General features: G+C 45.0%; 1 protein-coding gene across 1 annotated transcript in view; it reads left to right on the forward strand.

The window, feature by feature from the left end:
- Positions 1-8,470: 8,470 nt before the first annotated feature.
- Positions 8,471-11,216, forward strand: part of Fam240a (family with sequence similarity 240 member A) — a 5,390-nt gene continuing 2,644 nt past the window's right edge. The window contains exon 1 of the mRNA XM_008830856.2: positions 8,471-8,854. Coding sequence (XP_008829078.2) covers positions 8,637-8,854 — 218 coding nt within the window. The 5' untranslated portion in view covers positions 8,471-8,636. The remainder of the gene's footprint in view (positions 8,855-11,216) is intronic.

An 11,216-nucleotide genomic window follows, 5' to 3' on the forward strand; every position in this document is an offset into this window, starting at 1 on the left:
TGCTTTGTTTAGCTTCTTGAATCTAAAGATTGATGATTTACATCTTTTGCCAAATTTGGAGGGGGGGTTAACCTCAATTTGTTCAAATATATTTTTCTGCACGTTAATGTCCCCTCTAATTTTCTGGATCCCTCCTTTCCAGTCCTTTCAGCTAAAACCCTGGGACTTACATGGGCTCAATTTGGCCAGACCCCACTAAGGCCAGAAGGGTCAGCTTCTCCCTATTAGGCTACAGCGCCCTCTAGTGGATATTGAGAGTTTCTGCTTCAAAGCCTTGGGAGCATTATGTAGTTCCCTTTCTGGACAGCCCGAGTTCAGCTTTCTGTGCTCCATTTCTGGGTTTCAGATTGCCCTTAGTCTAAACTGAGGAGAGCAGAAAACGAATGGAAAATTTAGCAGCGCTCAGTAATCTTGCAATTCTGATCCTCTCCCGCAAGCCACTTTCTGCTCTGTGCACTTCAGAGTCCTCATGCGGCAGCGCACGTTTTGTATCCAGGCCTTAGTGACATTTTCTTCAGAAAGTGGTCATGTGTCCATCCTCCATCTTATTGGGAACCGGAACCTTTCTGCTCGATGCAAACCGTGATCATTAAGTAAAACTGGTGGGCTGGAGAGATGGCTCAGACAACTTGCTGCTCAAGCATGAGGACAGAAGTTCAGATCCCAACACCCATATAGAAGTCCAGCATATGCCTGTAACCCTAGCTGAGGCGGGGCAGAGGCAAGAAGATCACTGGACCTCGATGGTTTCCAGTGTAGTCAAAACATGAGGTCCAGGTTCAGGGAAAAACACTGCTCCAGAACAAAGCAGAGTGGGATAGAGAAGGGCACCCTAAGCCTCCTCTGGCCTTTACGTGCACTTGTGCACACAATACACACACACACACACACACACAAGCAGAAGGAGAAGAAGAGGAAGAGGAGGCAGAGGAGGAGCAGAAGGAGCAGGAGGAGAATTTGAAAAGTGGCTAAACATATTCAGAAATGTGAAAAGTAATCTTGTCAAAATAGTTGCTTTTAGAAGGGGCTGGCTATGCAGGCAGCTTACTGGCAGTATGCATAATTTGCTGTATAAGAGTGACCAGTATAAGCCAAAACACTTAAAAAATAAAGCTCTCAGATTCCTTAATTTGGGTCTCATGCTCTAGGTAACCTGAGACTTGAAGGATTAACTTGTTGAAATAGTATCAGACTCAGGAGGGACAAATGATCTTTTCTTTGACTCCCTGGACTTGAGTTGGCCCCTCCTGCATGCAGAATGGATATTTCACAGATGGTATATATTCAAGGTTTGTGTAAGGGAGCTGATGCTGAAATGGAAGCACTGATTAATTTGGGGGAGTGGCACAGTAGTGACTGAGTGGAGGCAGGAGCACTAACTCTGGATAGACAAGGCATCTGGCCAGTCGTGGTCTTGGCTGAAGGTTCAGAAGGATGGAGCCATGTATTCATCTCGGACAGTCCCCCTGTGTTTCCAAAGAGCTTTCTAGCTTTCTGACTATTAATCGTCTCTACCTCACACTTCTGCAAGGTGGGGCAGTTGGCCTCGTTGTAAAAGCCAGGAAATTGAAACACAAACACAGGAACACACATGACTTTTGAGGAAATGAGATGACCCTGGGGATGAGGCACTGACCGAGTCCCCCAGTGGATGAGAGCCAGAGAGCAGAGATGGATCTCCAGTCCAAAGACAGAAGAAACATTTCTGTCTTTATGGAGCCCTAACTTAAGTGTAATAGAATCCATCCATTTTTAGTGTACAGGTTACACTTAAATGATTGCATACAGTTATCTAACCATAATTAGAAATAAGACACAGCACATTTCTAGAACCCTACAAAATAGGCTCTTGGTCAGTCTCTGCCGCTATCCCAACCAGGCAAACTTCAGCTGGCTTTTGTGGCCCTCAGGCCTCTGCATGAACCACTTTCCTCCCAGGTGACTCTGGCCTACTCAGTCTATACCTGTTGCCCCTTTCCTAGGAAGCACTCCCAAACCCTTTAGACCAGAATGTAGACTGTCCTTGTCCCCACTAAAATCCCAACATCTATCACAAGAAGTGCATGTTTCTGTGACAAGTCTGTACCCACTACACTCTCTGTTACAGCTGAAGTCACCTCAGGGTGGAGGTCCTGCCCAGTGTCAGCCTTCGGGGTGAGGTGGGTGCCTTTGTCTCTACTATCTTGTTTTTATATTGTCCCCAAAGTGTCCTTTTTTAAGAAAAATTATTTATTTTTGTTTTATGTGTATGAGTGTATCTGCGGGCACTGTACAACACAGGTGCATCAACACACATGCAGGCGCATGTGTGTTGATTCACCCGTGTTGTACAGTGCCCGCAAGACAGAAGAGGGCGTTGCATCCCTGGAACTGTAGTTACAGACAGTTGTTAACCGCCATGCAGGTTAGTTACAGACAGTTGTTAACCGCCATGCAGGTGCTGGGATTCAAACCCGGGTCTTCTGCAAGCACAGCCAGTGCTCTTAACCATTGAGCCATCTCTCCAGACCCCCAAAAGTATCCTTTTTTAATTTTTAGAAAAGATTTATTTATTTTTAAATTTTTTACTTATTTATTTTTATGTGTATGAGTTTTGCCTACATGTACACCGGTGTGTGCAATGCCCACAAAGGTTAGAAGAGAGCATCAGATTATCTGGAACTGGAGTTACCGTTGTTAGGAGCTGGGAATCAAATCCTGGGTTTTCTGCAAGAGCAACCAGTGCTCTTATCCACTGAGCCATCTCTCCAATCCCAGATCTATTTATTTTTATTTTACATGTATGAGCATTTTGCTGGTGTGGTAAGTACACTGCATGCATGCACTGTCCTCAGAGACCAGAAGAGGGAGTTGGATCCCCTGGCATTGGAGTTACAGCCAGTTGTGAGCTGCCATGTGGGTACTGGGAACCAAACACGGGGCTGAGCCATCTCTCCAGCCTCCCTAAAAGTATGTTTTTCTTTTCTTTTTTTAATTTTATTTTTAAAACAGGGTCTCCCTGTAGCCCCAGCTGGCCTTGCCTCTGCCTCTGAGTGTTGGGATTAGACATGTATACTACCATGCTTGTCTAAAATGTGTTTTTTTTAAAGTTGCCATTGATTTTGCTTCCTTAAGGCTACAAAGCTGGTGACAGCAAGTGCTGGAGTTCTACTCATAATGAGAGTAATGACTAGAGACAAGAAGGACAACCTATGGGAATCATCTCTTTTCTTTCACCCTATGTGTCTCGAGGATCAAACTCAGGTTGTCAGACTTGGTGGCAAGTGCGTTTACTTACCCACTGAGCCATCTCTTGGCCCCTCCCTTTTTTTTTCTCTTTAGAGAAAATCTTGTTTCCACCATGTGTCACCAGCGTTTTCCAACAAAACAGTCAATCATGCTGTGATGTAACACGGTGGTTGTGGAGTGGAGAGTAGTGTTGGACTTCAGCAGAGAAGGTCTTTTCTTTTTTATTGCATTTCTTTATTTTGTGTGTGCATGTGTGCCACGGTGCACATGATCAGAAGACAACTCTTGTCAATTCTCTCCTTCCACCATGTGGGTCCCGGGGTCGAACTCAGATCATCAGGCTTGGGGGCTGAGTCTGGGACTTTTCTATTCCTTGGCAAAAACATGTATCTTTTTCCTAAACACATGGAACATCTCCAGGTGTTTGGTTCAACCCTGAGAGGACAGAGGGACCAAAGGGTTTTACCAGATGCTCCTCTGGGTGTAGTCTGTGTGGAATGTTGTTTAACCTAGGAACGGACTTCTGCCTTATCACCAGAAGCATTACTAGGTAGTGAGGACAGAGAGAAGTGAATCTCAGTCATATAGCCAAGAAACCAACAGTGTTATGTACAAATGAAGAAAACTGACACTAATTTGGGAGGTCCATTAGATTCATCTAGCTTTGATAATCACACACCAGAAAGCACTATAAGAAAATCCAATGTCCAGGCCAACCTCATCGGACACAGGTTGAGTATCCCTGATTCAAAAATCTAAAACCTGTTCAGGACTCAGTGTTATATGCCTATAGTCCCAGCACCGGGGAGACTGAGGTGGGAGGATCACTTGAGCCCAGGAGTTCAAGATCAACCTGGGCAACATAGCGAGACTCCCATCTCGAGAAATCAAAATTTGAAACCAAGTGTGTCAGTACACATCTGTAATCCTAGTACTCAGAAAGTAGTAGAGAATCAGAAGTTCAAGGTCGTGCTCAACTACTTAAGGAGTTCCAGGCCAGGTTAGGCCAGAGACCCTGACTCAAAAAATAAAAATAAAATAGGTGCAAGAAAGATGGCTCAGCTATTAAGAGTACTGGCTGCTTTTGCAGAGGACCTGGGTTCGATTCCCAGCACCCACATGGCAACTAACAAACTATCCACAGCTCCAGTTTCAGGGGCTCTAACGACATCTTCTCACCTCCACAGGCACTGTAGGACACAGGTGTGCCTACCTACACACAATATACTCATACACATAAAATAAAAATAATAAATAAAATATTAAAAAGAGTACTGGCTGCTTTTGCAGAGGACCTGGGTTCGATTCCCAGCACCCACATGGCAACTAACAAACTATCCACAGCTCCAGTTTCAGGGGCTCTAACGACATCTTCTCACCTCCACAGGCACTGTAGGACACAGGTGTGCCTACCTACACACAATATACTCATACACATAAAATAAAAATAATAAATAAAATATTAAAAAATAAAATTTGGATAAGGGTATATTCAGTCTGCATATGTATTCAATTTATAAGTTGCAAAGCATTTTACATCTGTAATCAAATTTGAACTTGAGAGAAAATTAGAGATTAGGAAAGTAGGCTCCAGAGATTTTTTTTTTTTTTTTTTTTTTTTTTTTTTTTTTTTTTTGTCTTTTTTGAGACAGGGTCTCCTTGTAGCCCCATCTGGCCTGGAACTCACTATGTAGACTAGGCTGGCCTCGAACTCAGAAAGATCCCCCTGCCTCTGACTCCCAAGTGCTGGGATTAAAGGCATGCACCACCATGCCCTGTGGGTCCAAAGACTTTTTTTTAAATATTTTATTATTTTTATTTTATGTGTACAAATGTATTGCCTGCATGTATGTTAGTGTACCTGTGATGTACCCATGGAGGTCAGAGGAGGGCACTGGAGTCCCCTGAAACTGGAGTTACAGACTGTTGTTAGCCGCCATGTGGGTGCTGGGTATCAAACCCAGGTACTCTACAAGAGCAGCCAGTGCTCTTAACCACTAAGCCCCAATTTTTTTTTTTTTTTTTTGAGACAGGGTCTCACTATATACTGTGGGCCTGGAACTTGCTATGTAGACCAGGATGACCTCAAACTCACAGAGATCCACCTTCCTCTGCCTCTCAAGTACTAGGGTTAAAGGTATATGTGACCACATCTAACAATAATTTTTTTCAAATGTTTTGGGTTTTTTGTTTTGTTTTGTTTTGTTTTTGTTTTTGTTTTTTGGGTTTTTTTTTTGTTTTTTAAGACAAGGTCTCCCTGTGACCATAGCTGACCTGGAACTTGCTATGTAGACCAGGCTGGCCTCAAACTCACAGAAATTCACCTGCTTCTGCCTCCCAAGTGTTGGGATTAAAGGGGTGTGCCACTATGCCCAGCTCTTCAAATGTTTTATTTTATTTTAAATTTTTATTGATGTACTTAGAAGTGTATCTGTGTAAGTATATGCTACATGTATGCTGGTGCATATGGAGGCCAGAAGATCCTCTGGAGTTGGAGTTACAGGTGGTTGGTTGTGGGCCACCCCGTGTGGGTACTAGGAACAGAACTCAGGTCCTCTGGAAGAGCAGTGAGGACTTTTACAGTTAAGCCATCTCTCCAGCCCTCAGAGACTTTTTGTAGTAAGCTTTGGAGACACTAGGTTAGTGGAAATATTTGTCTGGCTTCAGACTCCTCTCTCCTTTCATCCCACCCAATGACCAATGTTATGGTCATTGTCTCTGAGAGAACTGTAGTCCAGACCTTTATGTTGAGTTCCCCAAGGCTCCCTCCTCTGGCTTCCCTGTGGGTACACAGGCACAGCCAGGGGAGTCTCCACTGCTCTCATCTTCACTCACCACCTGGAGCTGACCACTTCCGGATCCCTTGGGAGTTGGTCCACACTGCAGCACCCTCACTCCTCCTACCCTGGCCACAGCTGATCTCATGCTGCCTCCAACAGCTCGGTAAACTGTATCCCTGCACCCAGTAACCTGTATCCCTGCACCCAGTCTAGTTCCTAGCATAACCTAACCTAACCTAACCTAAAATAACATAACCTAGCATAACCTAACCTGTGTCCCTGTACCCAGTAACCTGTGTCCCTGCACCCAGTCTAGTTCCTAGCATACCCTGTACAAAGAGAGTTGGGGTCCCCCACCCCATCCACGCACACATGAACAGACCTTCTTGCTGTCCTTGGCATAAGACCCAAATCCTCTCTGTTTGAGCCATGCCATCTCCCCCAGGCTCACATCCCCCACTTCTCTGCAGAGAACTTCAGCAGCAGACAGGAGCATTTGCTGTCCTTCTTTCTTTTGACACAGGGTCTTTCTATGCAAAAGCTTAGACTGGTACTCTCGATGTAGCTCAGATTGGCCTTGGACTTACTTCCAGTCTTGGTTTTGACTGGCCTCCTAGATGCACTGAGCTCTGGGAGTTGGGAGATTTCTTTGTGTTAAAAAAAAAAAAAAAAGAACATTTTGGTCATCTGACATGCATGATTACATACACAGTGACTACACATGTGCATGCAGCCTGAAAGCGCTTGCTCTTGGATGTGTGTGTGTTGTATGTGTTGATGCAAAAGCACAACTCTCATCTCAAAGAAGATAAGAGATAGTTTATTCTGGAGCTAAATATGAGTGACCATGGCCCCGGAACACAGACTCAGGTAACCCCAAATTCCATGTTCCAATGTGGTAACAGTTTCATGGAGTTTTTATAGTAACAGAACAAGAAAAGTCATAGATTGTGCTGGATAGCTTTAGTTGACAACTTGACACACCTGGGTAGAGGGAGCCTCAATTGGGGAGTTTCCCTCATTGGAGTGACCTGTGGCCACATCTGTGGGGCATTTTCTTCACTGTCAGTGATGTGTGAGGGCCCAGACCACTGTGGGTGGTGTCACTCCTGAGCAGGTGGTTCTGTATTGTATAAGAAAGCAGGTCAAGCATGGGGCAGGGGAGCAAGCCAGTAAGCAGCGTTCCTCTGTGGCCTGTGCATCAGCTCCTGCCTCCAGGTTCCTGCCCTGAGTTCCTACCTTGGACTCTCTCAGTAACGGACTGTGACCCAAATAAACCCTTTCCTCCCTAAGCTGGTATTGGTCAGAGTGTTTTGTCACAGCAATTGAAGACAAACTAGAACATAAACTAAGATGTTTTTCAAGTACATTGGTGGAAACATAAAGTAAGCGGATACAGCAAAAGAGAAATTCTAGCTACAGACTCCAATGCTATCATGATAATCTTTTGATTGGTGGAATCTGGTGGTCTGCTAAGTTATACATTCCAAAAGGTTTTTATCTGTTAGTCACAGGATGTTGTCAGAAACAGAAGTAGGCAAAGAGTGGCTGTTTAGGGGGCTAAAGATGATCCAAGATATATGGTAATTAGGCTTTGGACTTGCAACATTCCAAGCTCTCCACAATCACTGAAGTTCTAATCAACTGATCGGCCTTTTCAGAAGGTTTCGGTTTCAAGATGAAGTTTTTCTAGGAACTTTTTTTTCACACCACATACCTGCTCTAAGCAGCTGAGGTATGGTGGTTACTAAGTTACACTATAGTTACACCTGAATAAACAGTCTGACTCTTGACTTTAGTTTTAAGAGTAGACCAGAGGACTGGAGAGATGGCTTTAGTGGTTAAGAGCACTGGCTGTTTTTGCAGAATTCCAGCACCCACATGACGGCTAACAACTGTTTATAACTCCAGTTCCAGGGGATCCAATGCCCTCTTCTGCCCTCTGCAAGCATTGCACAACACAGGTGCACTTACATACATGAAGGCAATACACTCATACACACAAAATAATAATTTTTTTTTTAAAAGAGTAGACCAGAACTCAGAGGAAACCCATTCTTCCAGATGTCTCCTGGAACTGTGCTCCAGAGCCAGAACTCACCTGTACTTTTATTCAAAACCCTTTCTCTAGCATCAGTTCAGGAACTGCAAGCTTGGATCCACCTTATCTTATCAGACAATCTCTTGCTCTTTGATTCCTAGGCCTAAAATATCTCATATACACAATGCCCATCAGTCCTCGCAATACACAGGCTTCCAGTACTTGATTTGCTAATTCCACCAAATCCACATTCCTTCACTATCTGGGGTGGAGGGCAAAGTGGGTTTCTGAGCAATCAAGGTCAGGTGTCCAGGTCACAAGAGCACATGGCTCAGTGAGCTTGTTTGCTTTGTAAACAGTAGCTTTTTAGTTGCAAGGTTAAGTAAAAGCCATTAGTCCAGATTCTATTGATTTGGTAAAAGTCGGTTCTCCTTTCAGGAGGAAAGAATGGCAGAAGCCTTCTCCAGGAAGCTCACCTGTCCAGATACAAGCTACACCATGGAGCTTCCACCTTGCATCACACGGTCCCTTGACCAGGGGTGCTCTCAGACAGCCAGGGGCTCCCTCAAGCTCAGCATTTGGATTCAATGGACCCTCAGACCCTGCAGTATCGGACAGATACTGCTTTGGGGGGATTCAGTAGCTTTTTTCTTTTTCAGGGGATGAACAATCAGTACGCACGCCGAGAGGTCTTCTGCAGGAACACCTGCCACGAGCTCAAGCGCTTCTGGGAGAGGGAGATCGGCAAGCAGACATGCTACCGCGAGTCCGAGGAGCATCGCCTAGGAAAAAGCGCGCTGAGAAAGTAGGCAGGCTGGTATTTATTTATTTTTATTTTTTGTTTGTTTGTTTGAGACAAGGGTCTCTCTGTAGCCCCAGCTGACCTGGAACTCACTATGTAGACCAGGGCTGGCCTCGATTTCACGGAGATCCACCTGCCTCTGCCTCATGAGTGCTGGGATTAAAGGCATAGGCCACCAGGGCTAGCTTTTTTTTTTATTTTTTTTTAATGATTTCCTTATTTTTATTTTCCATGTGTCTGAGTGTTTCACCTGCATGTATGTAAGCGCACGCATGTCGTGCAAGCCCTGTGGAAGGGCATCGGATCTCCTGGAACTGAAGTTTCCAATGATTGTTAACCTCCATGTGAGTGCTGGGAACTGAACACAGGTCCTTTGAAAGAGCAGCTGGTGCTCTTAACTGCTGAGCCATCTCTCTAGCCCCTATTAATATCTTTTAAATAGACTATTTTTAGAACAATTTTAGGTGCACAACACAACTTGATCAAAAGGTTCAAAGGTTTCCATATACCCTACCTGCCTTTCCCCCATCCACATCTGCAACATCGTACAGGAGACATATTTGTGACATCCATGAGCCTTAGCTGACACATCATTATCACTTTGGTTGTCATTTTGTGATGTAAACATGAACAACTACACTACAGTAACAGAAACCACTGTTGGTCATTTTATAAAAACAAAATGGATTTCCCCAGAATGCCAAATGGATACCTGAAAGGGTGCTTTAATTTTCCATGTACATATCATCCTTTATTTATTTTCTTTGTGAACTGAAGGAGTCTATTCCTTCCATCATATGATGGTTATACTACTTGAGGGAAGCAACAGATATGTCTGGAAAAAGCAACCAGGCAAGAGCTGGGAAAATGGCTTAGTGGGTAAAGTTCAGAGTCCCAACACCCACATAAAAGCCAAGCATGGCAGTGTATGCATATAACCTCAGTGCTGGGGGCCAGAACAGGCAGATCCCGGGGTCTCACTGGCTAGCCAGTTCAACTGAAACTTAGAGATACAGGTTCAGTGAGAGACAATGTCTCAAAATTGCCTGATGTTGACTTCTGGCCTCCACATGTACATGTACAAGCCAGCATAAGCTACCCCCCACCACATACCCCACATGCATACATACATACAAGCTATCAAACAAAGCACACAGTGATCAATTCCCATCAGTCACTTGAATGAAGACATCAGATGCCCTATGTGGCTCTGGGAGGAAGAATGGTTGTCATCTCTCCTGGCTGATACGCAGGCAGGGGTCACAGTCAAGGTGGAACAGTGCCAGTTCCCTACCCTCAAGCATGCTGTGGGAAGGGCCACAGGCTACAAGGATAGACTGGGTTCTCTGCCCCCAAAAAGGAAATAATGGCTCAGTCTTGTTTGCTAAGGTCCCAGCTTGTGGAGGTTAAGGGCACTGTGGGGCAGTGTGTGCTGGCCAGATGACAATATTATTTCGGGGGTGAGAATATACGTTAATTTACGTGTGCTACCCAATCTCAGAGGGAGAGCCTGGCCTGTTCTACCTTATTCTCTACCTGTTCGGCTGGCCGTATATGGTCAGAGCATCTCACCAAGGATTCCCAAAGAAACTGAGCTGGTGGTCAGTCATTCTGCCACCCCTGTCTCCTTCCCTAAGGCCAGGCCCCACTCAATATGCTGTGTACCAAGGACACAGTGAGTCCTGTCCCAGGCACATACCCTGACCAAGGAGAGGGAAGCACGGGACATGGGGGGGTCTCAGATGGTAGAAAACACAGAACTCAAAGGCTCCACCCACCAGCCTCTTTCTGGGACGCGGGGGCTGACCTTTCGTCTTCCTGATCCTTTGCATCCAGACAAACCCAGCTCCTCAGTGCAGTCCCCAGGAGTCCTTGGGGCCTCTTCTCACCCCATCTGTCTTTGCATCTCTGGGTGGCACGGCCACTAGCTGCCCTAGACCAGCATCTTTCCTGGGCCAGGCTCCCAGGCCAGTCCAACCCATAAATTCCTGAGGCCAAAATCGTTCCTGGAGGGATTCAGACCTTAGGAGAAAGCCTGCAGACATTTGACCCTCATCTGAAATGGGCCTCTGTGGGAACTCCTGAAGACAAAAGCAATCCTGCCACACCAATATAAAATCAAAAGAGAGAACCAGAAGCTTAGCCAAACCAGCTTTTCATGCCCAAAAAGTAAACCACAAAGATACATAAAGTTCACAAAAAGAAGCAAACCTGAACTTGAAGACGTGAGTCTCACACAAGAATCAGAAACTACAAAAGAAATTCACATGTCAAAATCACAGAAAAAAAATAATAACATGAAAAACCAAAATAAAATATCCCTACCAAATATCAAGTCATCTAGAGGAGTACAATGAGAACACCC

Source organism: Nannospalax galili, unplaced genomic scaffold, assembly GCF_000622305.1.
Source record: "Nannospalax galili isolate Female #2095 unplaced genomic scaffold, S.galili_v1.0 scaffold1050, whole genome shotgun sequence".
In the NCBI taxonomy this organism is placed as follows: Eukaryota; Metazoa; Chordata; class Mammalia; order Rodentia; family Spalacidae; genus Nannospalax; species Nannospalax galili.